This window comes from Gadus chalcogrammus, chromosome 13 (assembly GCF_026213295.1).
Source record: "Gadus chalcogrammus isolate NIFS_2021 chromosome 13, NIFS_Gcha_1.0, whole genome shotgun sequence".
In the NCBI taxonomy this organism is placed as follows: domain Eukaryota; kingdom Metazoa; phylum Chordata; class Actinopteri; order Gadiformes; family Gadidae; genus Gadus; species Gadus chalcogrammus.
In genome coordinates, this window is record NC_079424.1 from 24,532,862 (window position 1) to 24,553,471 (window position 20,610).

At 45.1% G+C, this 20,610-nt stretch overlaps 1 protein-coding gene across 1 annotated transcript in view; it reads left to right on the forward strand.

Annotated features, from left to right (window-relative positions):
* Positions 1–20,610, forward strand: part of LOC130401415 (coronin-1C-A) — a 73,892-nt gene that overhangs the window by 22,550 nt on the left and 30,732 nt on the right. The window contains exon 2 of the mRNA XM_056605144.1: positions 3,760–3,959. Coding sequence (XP_056461119.1) covers positions 3,762–3,959 — 198 coding nt within the window. The 5' untranslated portion in view covers positions 3,760–3,761. The remainder of the gene's footprint in view (positions 1–3,759; positions 3,960–20,610) is intronic.

Below are 20,610 nucleotides of genomic sequence, written 5' to 3' on the forward strand. Positions count from 1 at the left end.
AGACAGAAGAGGACATAGAGTAGGAAGAGATTCATACCTGTGGGGCGGGTATCTTGAGAGACAAGGATAACTTTTTGCCAGACACTGGAGAAGACACGGTCCATATTTAAATATCGTATAATGGATCCTTACGGTGATCACAGTAGTAGGCCAGCTGCAGTGACAGACAAGCCGTCCTTTATGTTTCATCATACTGCTCCAGATCATTGATCTCCCTTATGACAAATTTATGAGCCTTTATGAGCCTTATAATAGGCAATGGTGTATAGGTAGTATGCCACACACACTTGGGCATTATATTAGTGTCCGATAAGCTTAACCCTCTTTGGACAAGGCCGTGAACATCATCCGCTGCACAGATGGAGCTCATAACTAGTGCTGCATGATTTGGTGAAAAAGTCATATTGCGATTATTGTGGACAATATTGCGAAATTAGCGATTGCGATATAATAAACAAATGGTGGCATGATGAGTCTACTTGCTTGGTTATCAAGGAAAATGCACACAGATTACTGATAATTAAAAAAATAAAAATCTCAACTCAAACATACAAACTAAAAAATGTGTACAGTATCGTTGTCAAAAATAACAATATTTTAGTTTCAATTCAATTCAAAAAGCTTTATGGCACGAACATTGTTGTGAACAGTATTACCGATGCATTATTGATCTTTATTTTTTACACCTGATGGAAGTATGTTTTCTTTATACGAGAGTTTTCTACTCTGTTAATGCATAATAATAAAAAAAAATAATTATATATGTATATTTTTACATACATTGGTAGTCAAGGCGGGGCCCCATTGTTGTTAAGGCGGCCGCCTTAACAACACTGTGCTGGGGGGAACACTGGTGCAGCACTACTACTCATAACATACGGTGGCGTTATGCTTCAAGTTTCCAAGAAGCTTTACCCTCTCTTGGATGCAGGCATACAAATTAACTGCTGGCAAAACTGAGCTCAACACATCCACACCCACCGTGGTATTCTACTAGTGTCAGAGAAGCTAAAGATAAACTCTCTTTAGACCATGCCATGAACATAAACCACTGCAGACAGAGCTCCACACATCCAGGCATACCTCGGCGCTGGTGTCCCTCGGTCGTGACCTTTACTTCCTCGGAAAAGGTTTTTTCACAAACTGCTTGGCAGAGTTTTTTTTGTTTTAGTCCTGGTTTCTCTGAATGATGGTATTATTTTACTACCACAATAGCATAGTTGACTTTATTGACTATCTTATAATAATAATAAGACATATAACCATGTTTAATTAATATTTTAAAAAGGGTTTTAGTTCACTGTCCTTTTAAGTTTCCTTTTCTAGTCTCCCTGATTATTAACTTTATCAAAGCATCAGATTGGCAAGGTTTGACTTTGACCCATCATCAATTATGAATGTATGCGTAAGAAAGTTGTACGTTTGAGTATTAGGACTTTTAGGACTGAATCTATTGTTTAAAGGTTTTCTTAGTAGGTGCTTTTGTGTATTACCCTTGCTGAACCTCTAAAACATCCAACAGTGGAGAGGAGTGGGCAGATACCCTAGTCACAAAATGCCAAATTTTCTGTGTCCAACAAAAAAAGTTTTTTCAGCAGTTGGAAGCCGGTGTGTTCCCAAACTAGTCGGCGATCGCTAAAAATATTATTTCCATTTCACGTTGTCTTTTCAAACAAGCTGACACACTTCCTAGACTTCTGTTTGAAAGAAGTCTGCATCTTTTCAGCATAAGTCTGATGTGTCAATGGCATGCTGTCGCTATCCCGCTCTGTATCACTTGCAGCAACTTGAACTTGCAAAGAGGTTCTTTAATATATTTTCTCATGATCAGTAATGGCGCGTTGCCAACGCGCAGTACGGTTAGGTGCGATTAGATGCGGTACGATTCACGTTTCCAACAACAAAAGAGGATGGGGTCCCAAAATAAGCGCACTGAGCCGAGATTAGCTATACCTATTTTCGGTACTCATCCGTTGGGGTACCAAGCGGTCTGAAAGGGTGCCATAAAGATAGAGCTACACACACCGTCCGTTGATTGGTCAACAGAATACTCACTTCCGTCTGACAGGGGAAAACAAATAAACACAGTACCCGCAAGGTTTTTCTGGACAACGTCGAAAGCTTTCTTTAATGAAGAAAATGTTGTGCAAAAGTTTGTCGTCCTTCTTGGACACCCTAAGTAATTGCTCTTTGTTTAATGAGTCGCGTTCTTCTTTTCTCATTGAATTTATTAGCAGGCTACACTTAGTCGGGCTCCTATGATGTCACGATGCTTACGTAGCTGCTGCGGCTATCGTCATCCAGTTTAAACCCCGCCATACCATAAGCGTACTGTCGGCGGTGGATACGCGAGCCACACCTAACCGTAATGCACCTAATTGTATCGCACCTAACCGCTCCGCTCGGTGGAAACACGCAATAACTCAAACCACTGAGTTCTGTGATCTGAAATTACAATGTTGTCATTGTGATACCTGAAAAAACAAGGACATTTTGATATTCAGAATCATGTGGCCAAAAAGGTCCAGAAACCATGTAATTTCGTGTTGAAAAAGTGAATATGGCTGTTCAACAGTTCTTCTATGAACACATTCCCTTTAACTAGCTTTAATTCAGAAGGCCATGACCAAACCTTTCCCTGTAAACCTTTCCCTGTAAACCTTCCCTGTAAACCTTCCCTGTAAACCTTTCCCTGTAAACCTTCTATTTGCAGCAACCTCCTCTTACACTTGGCAACACAGTTTGACTAACCTGCCTACATCAAACTTAATCTCCTGAGCAGTTGCATTGGATTGGATGTAATTGCTATAGAAACAGCCTGGAATTTCAACTCTACGCCTGCCCCTGACCAGGCGTAGGATTTACGCCTGGTCTTAGTGAAAAGAACGCTAAGCCCAGTTGGTGCAACCGGCGTAACGGTTAGGTTGGACTTAGAACGCCAAGTTACGACCAGGCGTAGTTACGACCAGGCTTACGCCCAGTTGGTGCAACCGGCCCCTGGTCTCCAATTGGTTCTGGGAGTTGCTGTGGAAGTGAAGTGACGCTTAATGTTGTCTTGTCATACCAGTTTAACAAGGATAATTGACAACATAAATATCTCCCGTTAAGGCCATCTTTGCTGGCCTGCTCAATGCTATTGCATTATATGTTATGTCATAGTATGTAATTTTGTATTTTAGTTTGTCTGCCAGTGCAGATAAATTTGTTAGTAATAGTTGTTTTTTACTTTTCATGTTGTCGTTTTTTTAAATATTCGTTTGGGTATGCTGTTGGTAATTGGGAAGAATTGCTTATATGGAAATAAGAAATATTAAGCTTTGAATATTTAATTTAATGCCTAATCCTCCACCTTCACTCATTTCTGGGTTAATAGCACATTAAGGGGTGACTGCAGACACTGAGTGATCTGTGTGAAAGCTCCCAGATGCACCGAATCTGTTCCACTGGCTTCATTGTGGATGCTTGGTATATTCATGGGCATTATGCAAGCCTGAGCCTTTTGTCAAAAAGAGACTGAATTTATGTTATGTACTATGTTTTGTGGAATATACATGCAAGGTAGTATGTCGTAGACAAGGCATTAGCACCTTACAAATTGTAATAGTCTAATTAATCACACATGTGTATTTGCTACACACCAAACAAAATGAGGATTTTTGCTTGACTTATATTTGAAAGCTTTGAGAAGGACACAAAACAATGTTTCGCAATGGCTAGAGGGTTATTTTGCTAACCTAATATTCTCTCTTCCCAACATAGATATGTTCAGACGAGTTGTACGACAGAGCAAATTCCGTCACGTCTTTGGTCAACCGGTGAAGAATGACCAATGCTACGATGATATCCGGGTGTCGCGGGTCACCTGGGACAGTGCCTTCTGTGCAGTCAACCCCAAATTTGTTGCCATAATTATTGAGGCCAGTGGTGGCGGAGCGTTCCTGGTTCTTCCTCTATCCAAGGTAAGTCTGGGGGATTGCCATGACGATGTGAGGGTGCTGTGAATGCTGTGGAAAATTGTTGAGATACCAGTTTAAAAAGGGGTTGGAAACCATCCCTGACATGGTTAAGCCTCACTCTTAGACTAAGCCCAGAAAATTGTGATGGAATGCGGCAATGTAGGGTCACTGCATGTTCTAGCATGCTCTCAAACATCTGCCACGTACTACTTGCACTAGTCATCGCTTTTGCAACCCTGTTCGTGTTGAGAATTACACATTGGCCATGTACCATCACAAAGAATTTCAGTTCTTTAACTTGTTTCTTGTATTCATAACACATTTTAAAATTGTAGTGTACGGGGGTTTCTAGTTTCGCAGCTACAGTACATGGTATTGTTTTTCCAAAGGATCATACATGGATGGAATATGACAGATTGATTTTCAAAGTGATGCAACATTCCCTGATGGCCATTAAAGTCAAAAGTAAGCCAAACTAGTCCAGATGTGGGCCAGTGCCCATGTGTCGGAACACCCTACGTTGGGCCTCCAGCTACATACAAGAGCAAATGCCTTTTCTATGACTCTTGTTTTGCTTTTGTTTTCATACAGCTCAGAATCGTATCAGTCCCTACAAGCTCTTTAAGAGCATATCCTCAATAGCAAGTGGAAGATGGATCAGTAGTCAGTGGCAATATCAGATTATCTAGGTTGGAGTAACAGGGAGAAATGTTATGCTATCCTTTTGAGGGCTTTGTGTTTATTTCTTGATACTCCTTGGGATTAAGGTGTGCCAGATGGTGTGAGATGATTGTATTACCTACAGAGGGACATGCATGGTCCACCTAGGATGCTGAACTTAATCAGTCTATGTAATCTAAATGAGAAACTGAGTTTCTGAATGCAGATTAATTCTACTTCGACAGGGAGCGGGTTTATGGACATCTGAAAAAACCGACTGTCGTTGTCAGTTTATTGAGAATAAGAAATGTGATAAATGATTTAAAAAAAGACATTACTCTCAATGTGAAACAGTTATTGCTTAACAACACTATTAGGCGCCAAATGTTTCACTGATTGAAAGTAGGGCTGCAGCTATCAGATATATTTTAGTAATCGATTATTCTACCGATTATTCGATCGATTCATCGAGTAATCGGATAAAACATACATTGCTTAATTGAAAAGTAATTATAAATAAACATGAGAAAATAACACATGTCAATTAATAATGAACAACCAATTAGTTTCCTTTTTTTGAAAAATCAACATTTTTTATTTAAAAAATGCATGGAGTAGCAAACCATATTTTCTACCAAAAGTCTGTACTTGTACCATGAGAAATAACAATGTTGACAGATAAATTAAGTGCATTTATGTGCCATACATTCTTGGGTTTAAGTAAGCACTTACTTCACTTTCAGAACTACAAGTTTTTACCTTTTGCAATTCAGGAACAACATAAGCTTGGAAACTTGGAACAAGCCCATGCATAGTTTCAAACATTCTGGCTTTAAAAACAAATCCTGAGATGTAAAGAAAGATAAATAAAATTATTAAGTCTGTTCCGATGGAAGTCGTGCTGCTGTGGTACGCCAGCTCGGTCTTGCAGTGGACACACACCACGGTCTTCTCATTAATGTTCAACGTGAAATGATCTCAAACCTTGGACATTTGCTGTCGCTTTCTCCTGCCCGTTTGGCTCTCCTCACTATTTTCGCTCAATTCTTCCATTTTAGCAAGTGCTAATGTTAGCCCCTAAACAAGTCAAAATATGCCGCGTCTGTCCGTTCTGTGCGTGGCATATGCGCCGGTTGTGTCACACTAAAAATGGTCCGTGCGGAAAACTGTGACCTCAGCTGTAAAATTAAATAAACGATGAATCGAGGCAAGAAAAATTCATCAATCCTTTTTTGTAATCAAATTATTCGAATCAATCGATGAATCGTTTCAGCTCTAATTGAAAGCCATGCTTCAGATCACAGGTCACATTCTAGGGAGAACTAGGGGGTATGGGGACGGGGGGGGCTTGTTTGTGTGAGAGACTGAAGACTCTGTACTACATTCAATTATCTGAACAGTAAATATTAAATAATCATACTAATAATAGCAGGCCTGTCACAGCAGTTACTCAAGTTAGTCATGTGCGCATTTGCCAAGCAGCCTGCAGCTCACGCACACACAGCACGCGCAAACGCATACATACACCGCAAGCACGCACATACACACCGTATACAAACACCGCACGAACATACACGGAAACGCACGGATGCATGACCGCACACACGCACAGACGCATGTCAAGATAAAGGCAGCGACACATACACGGAAGCACACAAACAGGCGCGCACACACATGCCCGCGCACACACCACACGTCAAGACACGTTATGTTTTTAAACCTAACGGCTCCGCCATCGACACACGCGCAGGTAAGAACACACACGCACACACCGCAGTGACACTTGGCCTTAAACGTAACGGCTCCGCCATCAACACACGTGCAGGTACGAACACACGCACGCACACACATCGCAGCGACACTCGCCCAGGTAACACGTTATGTTTTTAAGCACAACGGCTCCGCCATCGACAACAGCGCAGGTAAGAACACACACGCACGAGCACACACCGCAGCAAAACTCGCCAAGGTAAAACGTTATGTTTTTAAAGGTAACGGCTCCGCCATCGACACACGCGCAGGTAAGAACGCACGCGCACACACCGCAGCGACACTAGCCCAGGTAGGCCGTAATTTATATTAGGCAGCTACTGCTGCCTGTTTTGGCCAGGACACTGGAAGAGATGTTTAATCTCAATGATGATTAATATTTTCAACTAACTAATAGTAGTTGCCTTGCATTTTAAAATGTCAATGCAATTTTCATCCCTGAATAACAGTAAAAGCTATTTAATAACTTATTTGCATGCATACTATACTCATGCCTGATAGCTTTCAGGCGCCCCGCCGGATTTCCCGGTTAAAAAAATAAATAAATCAGGTTTGCGTTCGCGTGATCTGACACTAACCAAGATTTGAAACGTGTTCACACCAAAAGCGTCGGGACGCCGCCACTCCATACAAAGTCAACGTATAGACGCCTGTCGCCTGGAACGCATCTATACGTTGACTTTGTATGGAGTCGCGCCGCCCTGTCGCTTTTGGTGTGAACGCAGCTTGAGAGGCGCTTTCAATATGCTCTCTCTTCTTTTCACTCTAGCAGTCACTCCACGTGGGAATGTGTTTTGGGATGAGATTATTCGTTCCCGAGGGTCAAAATCGATTTTTAACATTTGGACCGTTAATTATTTTTTTCCGAAGTTTTTCACAAGCCATAACTTTGTTTCCCGGGTAACGCCTGAGGGTTTGACTAATACTATTATTTGTTATCAACACGGCGGATGCGCACGCAGAATGATTGCAAAAAGAAGTGCCATGAAGTGATTTCAGTCGACCGTTGCAACCTATTAAAACTATCGTCCAGTTATATGTAGACCTGCATGCTTTCATCTGGATTTTATGTAAATAACTAAGTCCTAACTATGTCCAAGGTAGTAGCAAAGATATGTATTTTTTAAATTTCACATTTCTTGTAAGTCTAACTAAATAATCACAATCACGTATATAGTAGTATTGTCACGATACTGGATTTTCTAACTTCGATACTAAACCTGGAAAAATATTGATATTCTATTACCATTTTCGATATCTGGGGAAAACATTTTTTTCAGGAAAGAACGTAACCAGAGTATATCTCCAAAACTGCTAGGGCTATAATATTACATCTTGGTGCCAATAGAAAGATTGTTGTGCAAGTGAAATATTCAATGTGGATACTACTTTAAGGCATAAGTCGAAGATTACATTTCCACCTGAAATAATTATCAGTCATTATCAGTTGGTATCACTGTCGTACTATGAGACACAAACAGGTAGATATCTTACCATTTGGACACTTGACACCTCTTTAAGGTTCAAGCAAATTTCATCGAATGACACCAAGCCAGACATTTGCAACTACACATATGGCCACTAGATTGCGCTGAACAACAAGTGTTCTGATTGAAGGCAATTTACCTTTTTCCTTAGAAACCTTCTCTTAGTAATTTATTGTAAACACCATTTTTAGTTGCAAAATTTGGCCCCTGGATTATCTGTTTATGGTGGTTTAATGAGATCAGATTCAACTTTGTGGACAAAAATCACAAAGGTAAAATTTCATTTTTGGTTGTTAAAAGAAAAGGGGAAGTTTCTTCTTAAGTAATTATTTGTGAATTTTAGTCCCAGAATTATATGATTTACAAACTTTAGATTGTGGGATTGTAGATCAGTGGTGGCTCAGCTTCCATAAAATATATCGTTTGTACAGGTCCAATTTCGTGAAAATGTTCGCTATTGCTGTGCATGTGCACAGTTATGAAACCCATAACTGTGTTCTTGCATTTGCATGACTTTAAATGATTATTTTTACTACCCTTGGTAATCTGCTTTAATCTAAAGTACTTCCAAACCGCACTATTCCGTCTACCTTCTCTACCTAACCCGGTCGCGGTGGCGCTGCACTTGAGATGCTAGCTGTGTTGGCTAACCTTTAGCTAACACCGTCACACAGAGCATTGAGACTAGTGATGCTGAATAACTGCCAGAGACCGCACTGCGAGTGAGTGACAGGAGGCGGGGCTATGTTCGCGCTGTAGCGCTGTGTGTCTGTTAACTCGCTGTCTGAGAGAAGAGAAGACAGCGTGCTGATCAATTGCAAATGTATCTATTTGGTGTGATTTTGCGGAAGAAAATGGTTTTTCAGCAGTTTTTAGAAACTCTTCAATAAATAGCCCTTTATATGAACAGACCCTAAAAAATGCACTTGCCCTTTTGGGCATCCAGAAATCATCTCAACTTGCCTTTTTGACTTTTTAGTTGCCCCGGGCAAGCGGGCAACCATTAGTGTCAACCCCTGTACGACTTGGCAACGGGAGGTAGACTAGTCCGCTCAGCTATGAGCCAGAGAGCTAACGTTATGCCTGTACATATTTATAATTCGAAATTCATCCCAGTCTTTATACAACAGATACTCTAGGTTCTATAGCATATAACCGCGTTGTCTGATTGCAGTTTAAATCATTTTTCACAATTTACCAGCTCTCGGTTTGAAGACCGAATCACCGCGCCATTCGTTTCAATGGGATTCACGACAGTCTATACTTTCAATAAAAGTGTACATATTTATAATTTGAAATTCGTCCCAGCCTTTATGCCACAGACACTATAGGGTCTAAACAAAGCATATAACCGCGTTTTCTGATTACAGTTTAATGCATTTTTCAAAACAGACAATTTGACTGGAACTACTTAGCAGGTAATTGTTCTTTTGCGTTTAAGATATTAAGTGATTTCTTGCCGATGATCCATGGCTGCCTTTGTGAATGTCGGTACACATCGAATAATCGATTAGACGTTCATACCACCCACTGATTATTCAACCATGAAATTTTGAGTTATTCACATCCCTAGTACAGTATGATCAGAGTGCCTATTGAGAAGGATAAAGGAACTTTGGTATGATCACTAGCCGCGTTTAAATGGACACATTTGATCCGAATAGAAGTGGAAGAATAGCGCAATCGGAATAGAAAAGGATCATATATAAGCCTCAATCGGAATAGAATTCTATGCGGAATAGAAGTGTAGTCCGCTATAATCAACATGTATACACTTATTCCGATTAGTTTGGGGTGGGTGCGGCTACTTTTTAACAGAGCAGCTGCAGTAGTTCGCAATTGGTCCACTCCGTCTATACTTTAATGCACACTGAACTTGACCACTGTGTATTTTTTTTAGGAAAGTGTATTTTTTGCCTGATTCACGTCTTTCTTACCACTCCGCAAGTAGTCGCAGTCGCAGTCGTAGTAACTTATCAACCCCAGCGTGTCCGGTTGCTAAGCAACGTCAACGTCTGATCAACACTACGAATGGTAATTGTAAAAAGACACACCTTGTAAAGAATTGTTTCGTTTTGGCAAGGAGCCCTGTAATAAGCGGGATAATGTTTAGAACGCGCCCTCATTATCTAAAATAATACCCTTCAGGGCGAAGCAAGACACCTCCACTTCGCGTCGGGGTCTGGTTCGCCTTGTCTGGGCTTATTTTCCAGATAATGACCGGCGTTCTGTAGGCCTACAACATTATCCCTTACATATATCATATAAGTCCAGACCAACATAACTGTTGTGCGCAAGAGACATACGAACGTACGCTTGCCACTTTTGTAAATGCCATATACAGTACGTTCGGATTGATGATAGGAATAGATCTATTCCGAATAGAAATCTAATCGGATCAGAAATCGCCATGTAAACGCAGAGGACGGCAAGCGCTCAAGAACCTGTCGCGATCTTGTTGCCTCACTCTCACTCGCTCAGTGAACTGGCTGCTGCTGCTGTGGCTTAGTGTGAGCTGAGGGGCACGCCCACTGACTAGCCTCTGCGTGCAAGGAGTATGACTGAGAGTCGGAGCAGCTCGCTGCACACAGAACGTTATTTTAATAAAAGTATTGATACTAAAAATTTAGCGAACCGTATCGTTTTTTGCGCAAGGGTATCGTGATACCTTTCTAGTATCGGTATACAGTGCAACACTACAAACAATAAGTACGCCGGTAAGTGACTATTTAAAAGCAAGGATGGTTTACTGAACAGGCCTACTAGGCCCAGGATCCCCAAAAGCTCTGGTGCTCTAACCAAAGATGCTACTGTAATATAGGCTTATTGTCAAGTTGTACGGTTTTGTTTTGGTTTTTTGGTGAGTTTTTCAGTTTTGTTTGGTTGGTTTTAAGCACTGTGTTTTTCCCCAACTCGAAAAGGATGTTACACTGAAGGAGTTCTGAAGGCACTGGGTTTCACTCAAGGACTGGACAGACAACAGTTGTTTCCGTTTTTGGTCTTTCCTCTTTTTTTTCTTTTTATTTAGAATATAGAGCACAAGTCCAAAGGTTTGCAACGGTTAGCCCTTAGTCCTTAGCCCTTAGGTAAAAAACCTAAGATAAACAGACATGAAGATACACAGAGCAGTAGTTAGTTGTCACTTGAAAATGTGCAAAATGCAATAAATGAGCAAAATGCAAATACATGGATGAAATGTGCAAATATGTTATAATCCTGTGCAAAGTGAGTATACATTAGATTGAACATGAGCAACCCCACTATGAAATATGAAGCGCCCGTGCGCAACTGGAGATGCGTGGTTAAAAGAGTTACAGCTATTTCACTGGGACCACAATTAATAGACTGCAAAGTCTCAGATGCAATGCGCCCAGGCCATTAAGCTTTCGTCCCGTTTTTAACCAACATTAAAACACTACAATGGTGACAATCAGTGCAAACGCCAAGCTCCAAACATGCCGACCGTATACGCCACAAATTCAACCAAACGAGTCAAGCGCTTACCGGCAGCCTCTCCAATTTTCAGCGTTACGTTCCTGCACAGCACTTTTTCCAAACTGAGAGCAAGCACAGTTCAATTTCCGTGTTACTCTCACCAGTGTGTCTCACCAACTAAACGCCAACCAGATAAATAAGCACCTGTGAGCTGAATGCAGCACAACCAAATCAGTAGAACCGCGGACAGCTGACACTCATTAGTTGACTCGCGCTTCTCTTAATCTTAATAAACTCTCATTTACCGCGGCTAACACACCACCTATTTTTTCTATTTAATTTTTCTGTTTTTAATTTTTCCCGTGCATTTTCCCTGTGGATTTAAACAAACCGCTGCAGACCTAGTCTGACGCGACACCCACAAACACACACACACACACGCACACACCTGCATTTTTCCTGTGAATTCAAACCAAAACGCTGCAGACCTAGTCTGACGCGACACCTCCCACTCGAGCTTCCTGTGCCTAGACAGGAAGGTCGCACACAAAAAGCCCTACATCACCATTAGGGGCACTGCTCCTCAACAGGCAATAAAACTATGAGCCGCCTAACATCTCTGCGCAGTACCACACAGTTGCGTAACTCTTTCCGGTCACCAGAGGTGTGGACTGCTGGTTGCTGAGGGTGAACTGAGACACAGCTGCCTGTGGTGACAAGAACTTCAGCATCTCTAACGATGCCCTTTGGGTCAGAGGATACGTGACGACTCGACCAAGTCTAAATTGCCCCCGCAAGGCATTCTGATCGCAGAGCCAAACAATGTCACCAACAGAAACATTTCTTTCTGCGGTGTGCCACTTGGACCTGACGAACAGGTTGGGGCCTGCGAGCTGGGACCAGGCTTTCCAGAACTCGTTGACCTGGGTTTGGATCTCTCGGAGCCGTTTGTAGGGGTAGTTCTGGAAGTCAAAGGACTTGAGGTCACCAGTCTGCGATGCTCGACCAAGGAGGAGAGAGTTTGGCGTCACGTAATGAACGCGGTCCTCCCGACTCTGCACTCTTGCATCAATAGGCCGCTCATTTGCCAGGTTTGCTGCCATCTGGAGGGCTGTGAGGAACTCGCTGAAGGTGAGGTTTGCCTGGGTGCTCAGACTTTGAAGGGCTCGCTTTGTGATCTTTACGGCAGCTTCTGCAGCTCCATTTCGATGCGGTGAATCGGCAGGGAGCACTTTCCATGTCCAGCTTGTCCCATTCTTCACAGCATACTCTTCCAGGTTTGGCATGTATTGGCTACCCAGGAAACTGTAAAGGTCTTCCAGCAGAGACTTTGCACCAACAAAGTTGGTTCCAGGGTCTGACCAGACCTTGGTGGGGTGCCCTCTGATGGCGGTGAACCTTTGGTAGGCCATGAGGAAGCTTTCTGTTGAAAGGCTGTTGACAAGGTCGATATGCAGAGCCCGGCTTGCCATGCAGCAGAAGACGACTCCCCAGACTTTCATGGAGACTCTTCTTTTGATGTCATCTCTGACCAGGTAAGGTCCGAACAGGTCGACTGATATGAATTGGAACGGCGCAGCAGGTCTTGCCCTTTCTACAGGTAGGTCACCCATCACTTGTTGGCAGACTTGAGCTCTGGCCTTTTTGCAGTGGATGCACTTATTGATGACTTGTTGAGCCAGTCTCCTGCCTTGCACAACCCAAGCCATTTGCCGCATTCTTAGTAGAGTGCCAGCAACTCCTTCATGGCCTTCTTGGTGACTTTGGCGTGCCAGCAGAGTCCCCAACCAGGTGTTGAAGGGGATCAGTGGAACAGCACGGCCATCTTCTTTAAAGTGCTGGACCCTGCCACCGCACAGCAACAGCCCGCTGGCTTCGTCCCTGTACGCGACCAGCCGGTTTGTTGTGGTGTCAGGGAAGGTAGCTCCTTCTTGTGCCGCAAGGCAGAGGTCTCGGAAGGAGTCTTCTCTCTCGGCCACAGTGACTGTACCGGTCATTTGGACTGCCTCCCACTTTGGTTTCCCCCGGGCTTCGAGACTGAGAAATTTCTTTGCGGCCCTCCAGACCAGTGCAAGAGACTTTACCAGTCTGGTTAGGCTGCTGAACCGCTGGATTTTCACCAGATTTGTGACAGCCGACCCAGCAGGAGGCCTGTGCAGATTAGTGGGGAGCTTGGTTCCGTCTTGGGTTCCTTCTTTGCTCCAGATCGGGTCAGTGCAGCAACGAATGCCTTCTTCTGGATGCGCATGATGTTCTCTCTGGCTTCCACAGCAACATCTTTTGCAGATTTCACGGGCCACTCACGCTCGGGGAGGCTCAGAAACTTGGGACCAAGCTGCCATTCAGTGTCTTCGTCCAGCTCCTCCGGGCTTGCCCCTCTTGAGATAATATCTGCGATGTTGAGTGGCCCAGGAATCCACCACCAGTCTTGGACGTTTGTGCTGCCTTGGATTTCTCCAATTCTATTGGCAAAAAACGTTTGGTAGCCGTAGCTCTCACGTTGGATGGCCCCCAGGACTGTCCGGCTGTCGATCAGGTGGTACCACTTTTCCACACGAATACTACAGTGCTTCTGGAAGTACTTCTTTAGACGGCCAGCGTAGACGGCACCGCAGACTTCAGCCTTGACAGCGTCGCCCTTGTGGTCTAGAGGAGTCAACCTGGCTTTGGCTTCGACCAGTCGTAGGGTCACAGTGTGTGCCATTTCCCACCGTAGGTACAGTACAGCACCATAGGAACGCTCGCTGCCATCGGAGAAGGTGATACCGCAGGGTTTGGCACAAGAGTCAGGTGGTGTCAAGGCTCTAGTGAACTTCACCCGACTGAGCTCAGCGTAGTCTTCAAAGAGGCAGACGGCGTCTTCCCGAAGGCCCTCGGACAAAGGTGCGTCCCATGTATCCTCAGCTGGACTGTACTTAACTCTTGCCTCCTGGAATGCTCTTCTTACCAGGATGGCTCCCTTCTGCTTGACCGGTGCTGCAAGGCCGAGGGGATCGTACAGCCCAGAGACTTGACTGAGGAGCTCTCGCCGGGTAAGTGGATTTGGTGCCTGGGCCCTGACTTCCTCTTTTGACAGGTTTACTCCTAGCCACATTTTCTTCTTCTTTTTGGAGAAGTTCACAGCCACCATTAGGTGAAGCTTGTCGTGCTCTGGATCGTACCCAAGACCTAGGGCTTTGTTGTTCTCCTCTGAGAGTTGGTTTGGGAGGACCATCACTGAGGGTTCTTTCTTCTGGGGGTCACCTGGTTCTGACCTCCCACTTTGGACCATCACTGAGGGTCCTTTCTTCTGGGGGTCACCTGGTTCTGACCTCCCACTTTGGCCTGAGTAGACCCATGGCTTCATATAGAATCCACCAGCTTCCAGGATGTGCTCAACGTTTGCCGTGATTTGCTTGAGCTTGTTCAGGTTGTCATTCGAGACCAAGATGTCATCGACGTACGCGTCTTGCTCCAGCACTCGACGCTCTTCTGCGAGATGGTGGAACATGGGCAAATTTGCAGTTTCCCGCATGGCGACTTGTGCGATACAGCCTGCTGGTTTGTCACCAATGTTGACCCTCGTGATGGCATATTCCTGGATGTCCTCCTCCTCAGAGTCTCTCCACAGGAAGCGGTGGAGATGCACTTCTTGGTCCTCAAGCCATACAGAATTGTAAAAAAATTTTATGTTCCCAAGTGCGGCGAAGACCCCTTGCCGGAATCGGATGAGGACAGCACGAATGTCGTTAAGGACGTCTGGACCTTTGAGGAGTAGGTCATTCAGGCTCTGGCCCTTGAATTTCTGACTACTATTCCAGACCAAACGGACTGGTGTAGTCACAGAGTGCGGATTTGGAGCAATCAAGTGGCTGATGTACCACACAGGCCCAGTCCAGCTTGCCGAATCTTCTTTGGACAGTTTGACTGCAGCTCTCCGGTCGACCATCTCATGGACTTGAGCTTTGTAGGCCGCCTTCCATTTTGGCTCCTTTGCCAACTGTTTTTCTGTCCTCAGGAATGTTGCTTCGACAGCTCTCCTGTTGTTCGGCGGTGTTGCTGGGTCTTCCACCCAGGGGTATTTGGCATGCCAGTGTGGTTTCTCGCTGTGGCGATCTCCGGTGGTGTATGTCAGTCCACTCTTTATTTGCTCCAGTTCTCGCTCCTCTGAGATTGACATCTCCTTCCCTCCAGGCTGGCAATTTCCACACCTGCAGCCGCCGCACCTGGGCTCGCACGTGGCCCCGATGCTGTCCCACTTCCACCAGGTCATGAAGTCTCGACTGGCAGAAGATGTAGTGGCTTGGGCAAGTTGAGGTGGCTGTACTGGGCCGTGGGTGATCTCTCTGTACCCTACAGCTGCTGTGCGCATGGAGCGAGCAAAGTGGGTTCTGGACCCGTGGGCAGTGATTTTGACTTCCTCCAAGAGGTCTGGATGAGAGCCGCCCACTGTTTTCCCGAGGGGGCCATCCCACAGGACAAGGTCACCGATAGAGCGCACCTTTTGAGGGACGAGTTGCCCTTCTTTGTGGCTGATGAGCAGCTCGATCTTGGTGGGACGGACCAGTTCATGGAGAGGGACGTCGGTGAATAGTTTCTGCAGAGTTTTGGGTGGCACATGACTACGGACCTTTGCGATCCTGTCCAGCCCGTAGCACACGAGCTGGTGGGATCTGAGGGTTCCTTTTTGAAGTTGAGACCCGGATCTTCAGGAGGTAACGCTTGGTCTCCACTGTCACCTGCATCCCACCGACTCCATGGACTATGAGCGTCACAACCTCACTCCTCAAATTCAGCTCACCAGCAGCTTCATGAGTTATGTAATTTGTGTCGGACGCCAAGTCTATTAACGTCCCAATCTTTTGGCCAGCGTTTGCGGTGACTTCCAGGATCATCATGATGACAGGGAACTCCTCAAGGCCATTTTCTGCCAGCAGACTCCTCCCTGGCACTTCAGAGGTGGACGTCTTGGCGACAGAGTTGCAGAACGCGTTCCGACATCGCTGAGCAAGGTCGGGGGCCAGGCTCTTCAGGAACTCTTCTTGGGCCTCTGTGCCCTTTTTCCCTCCACCTTGTGCTGGACCGGGCTTTGGCCGCCGTGGCCCATCGCCTTGGCTTCCAGCTTTGGGACAGAGGTAGAAGTGATGACCCAGGCCTGGAGCACCCTTACACTCCTCGTTCTTGCACAGGAAGGTGGTCTTGCACTCTGCGTAAACGTCGTGGACCTCGAGACACCTCCCACATGCGCCGATCCGCTCAACTGCTTCCTTCTTCTCAGGTACTTTGAGAGTTTTGAATTTTTTGCAGTAGTACAGCTTTTTTCTGTGGCCCCTCTCTCCACAGACAACACAGGGTGCTTGGGTGCTTTGGGAGTTGGTGGTCTTTGTGTGCGCATGCCTTTGTGGGACTCTAATGTCTCTCCTGCTGGGTTCATCATCCTTCAGTTGGTCTAGCTGCTCATAAATCTTCTCCTGACTTCTCAGGAACTTGAGGAGCATGTCAAACCTGTCTTCCGGGGAGGCGTCTTCAGAGTCTTCCTCTTCTGCCACATGGAGCAGCCATTCTTTCTTTAGGCCCTCTGGCAGCTTACTTTCCAGGGACTTCGTGACGAGTGGGTTCTTTAGAGCGCCAGTGTTTCCCAGTGCACTGAGGTCGTACAGGGCCCTTTCCACGATTTGGATTAAGTCCACAATCTTCCTAGGTTGGTGACTTTTTACTGGTGGCAGCGCCTGTAGTTCCTCAATGATTTCCAGTGCAATAGAATTTTTGTTGCCGAACCGGTTTTCGAGGACCCGGAAGATCTCCTCTGCCGTCCCGTAAATTGACAGGCGCAGATCTCTTGCCACTTTGTCCTCCAGGCTGCCCAACAGCTGGATCTTCTTCACCTCTTTGGACCCGGTTGGTTCTCCTTGCCTTTGGAGTGCCTCCCATTCCCTCCTCCAGAGGTAGAAGTTGCGCTTGTTGCCATCAAACTGTGGAAGCGCTGTTGGCTTCAGCTTGATGGTGGGTGACTGTTGTGATGTTTTTTCTGAGGACTTGCTGTCCAGCTTTGTCTGCAGCAGGCCAGCCTTCTCAGAGGTTAACTCCAACAGTGAGCCCTCCACATTCCTGATGCGCTGCTGGAAGTCAGGTCGCTCCTCATCTGGGACCCACCGAGTCCATTGCCGCATGGTGTCTTTCGTTCTCTTCACCAGCCGCTCAAGGTTGCTGAGCATCAGCTCATAAACCTCCAGCCTCAGGTCGGACTTTCTTCCCGTCAGCCGCTTGCAGTCCTTTTCAGCTGCCTCCAGTGCCAGAGCGAGTTCAGCGCAGCCAAAACTTTGCCACAGCACCTTTTGGACGACATCCTCCACCTCTTCCAGTTTCTGTTCGCAGTCCTCCGTCGTTCTCTTCACCTCAGCATTGATGTCTGCTTTCGCAGTGGCTTCGAGCTCCGACTCGTCTGTGAAGATTTCCACCCCCTCATTTGCCTCCATCACCTTTTCAGGCTCAAGCTTGACCTTGCTGAAGGCTTCCATCAGTTCTTCCGCCGACATTTTCCGGCAGGACTTCAGAAGTGAGTTTGCTTGTCGGGTGAACCTCTGCTTGGCAGTCGTTCTCTCTCTTTTCAGCTGTTGCAGAGACTTTGAATCTGCCATTTCGGGCTTTGGGAAGATCGATGGGCCTGGATTTTCAGCGGCAGTCGGGCTGGGCGTTGACTCAGCGGCAGGCGGGCTGGGCGTGGACTCAGCGGCAGTCGGGCTGGGCGTTGACTCAGCGGCAGGCGGGCTGGGCGTGGACTCAGCGGCAGGCGGGCTGGGCGTGGACTCAGCGGCAGGCGGGCTGGGCGTGGACTCAGCGGCAGGCGGGCTGGGCGTGGACTCAGCGGCAGGCGGGCTGGGCGTGGACTCAGCGGCAGGCGGGCTGGGCGTGGACTCAGCGGCAGGCGGGCTGGGCGTGGACTCAGCGGCAGGCGGGCTGGGCGTGGACTCAGCGGCAGGCGGGCTGGGCGTGGACTCAGCGGTAGGCGGGCTGGTTTGGCGATTCAGTCTGGCTGGATCCTCAACCAGCTGGCTGGGTTTGTTCATCTCATGTCTGAATGTTGTCCATTTATTTCCACAAAATTCACCAGAATCTATAATTTAAGGGTCTATTTATCAAAATGTTCTCCCAGGGGAGCATACCCCTGGATCCCTCTTGACAATTATGTTGATCAGGGCATATATCTTGGCATAGGGGCCCGCTAACCTCCCAGGGATTTTTTTTTTTTCTACTATCACCCCTGTATACTACACTTTCCATTGAACAATTACCCCTGTTGCCATAAATTGACTAATTTTATAATGTAATCAAATGCTCACACAGTAGCTGCTTTCGACACAATTACAATTAGGGCATTTAGCAGACGCTTTTATCCAAAGCGACTTACATCGGTTAAGACACGTGTGTAAGTCCTGGTATTCTCCTGATGGGCCTTATGTGTGAACAACATATCCTGACATTTGTACCCTGAAAATCTCCTGAATAATACTACCTCCGAGGTAGTATTTTCTCCGTAGGAAATGTGAAAGTCGTATTTCTCACACCACTTCAGTGGGCGTGTTGAATACGCTTCTGCATGTCATTGAGTGACCCCCTAAACGATAATCAGCCTGTTGCCTTTTGTTCGCTGAATGTTTAAAAAATATTAAAATCTTAAAATTCGTTCATCACATATCATGTGATTTGTGGTGAACGAATGTTATACGTTGTAACATTATAGGCAAAATGTTATTATTTTATGCTCTCAGAAATGTGTTACATTATCGACTGGGGTTTCCACATTATTGCTATGGGTTTAATTACAACTAGAGGTTGAGCGCACGCAACGCGCGCACGAAAACTCAGGTAATAATAATAATATATAATTAGTAAATGAGAGCGTGAATTCATTTGTTAATTTTTAACTATACAAATATTTAAAAATAAGTAACTTGCTAAACAGCATTGTTTCAGTAATAACTGAAACAAGTCAAAGAATTTGTGCAATTTTAACTTTTGCAAAACAACATTGTCAAAATGTGCGAAGGTGATCACAGTCACTGCTTATGGCAGAGCTGACATCTAGCATCGCTGCAGGCTATCCTCTATGGTTTTAAAAATAATATTTCAAGGGCCCTTTGGCAATTGCACTCCTTTACAGGTGGACCATTTATGCTTATTTTCATGCAGGCTGCAGACTGTTGCCCTGCAGCCTGTTCCGCAAGTCTGTCTTGATCTATACACGCCGTAGTTAATGCAGCAGGAGTGTGTTACTTAGGCTGCTGCCTAAGCTGTAAAGTGCTATGGGAAAACCTGCTTGGTCTTGGTGACTACTGTAAGCCCATTATATGTCCTGATATTGACTGTTCGTGTTCAGTGAAACCTATACCTACCTTTTATCTATCCACTATTTTAATTTAATGATCACATTATTGTGGCATCCTATCCAAAGAACACCACTTCCAAACCGTTGACAGGTCAACTTTAGGGGTCGGCTTAGCGTAAGACCCACATTCCCGCCAACATTTCTGACTCTTGTTAAGCTGCTTACTTTTCACTTTTGGTGTTATAAAGAAACGAATGAGATTCTTCCATGAGAATTCCCTCCAAGTTTGTGAACTGGTGGACGAGTGATGTGCCCTCCACACATCATGCCAATCTTCATCTGAAATTTGTACATTGGGTTCTTTTTCCCATTTCATCTTAATATATTTAGTTGAATGTTTGTCGTTAGTATTCAAACCTCTATACATTGCCGAAATTATTCTTATGTTACTTTCCTGATATGCTTTTATTATGATTTGGATGACACCGTTCACCTCCTTGGGATAATCAGACTCGATTTCCCTTTTGAATTAGTCCCTCATTTGAAGGTATCTATAGAATTCATGATCTCCCAATTCGTATTTTCTTCTTATATTTTCAAAACTCTCCAGCCTCCCGTCTTTTACCAAAACACACCAAGTTGTTATTCCCTTTGTTACCCAGTGCTTGAATCCTGGATCATACATTGCAGGTTTGAAATTTCTATCATGTGCTACCCATTTTAATATATTAATGTCATTCTGAATCTTATATATTTTCAAAATTTTAAACCATAGACCTAGCGTGTGTACTGTTGTTGGGTCCATTTTATTTTTGAGTTCTTTGTATAGTTTGTTATCTCCAATGAAATGTTGAATTGGAATTTGGTTTACTTCTCTTTCTATGTCTTTCCATTTTGCTCTAAATTCTGACCTACACCAACAGTACACAGTAGGGCTGTAACGATACGCGTATCGAAACCGAAATCGCGACACTCAAAGCCACGAACCTGTCTCGCG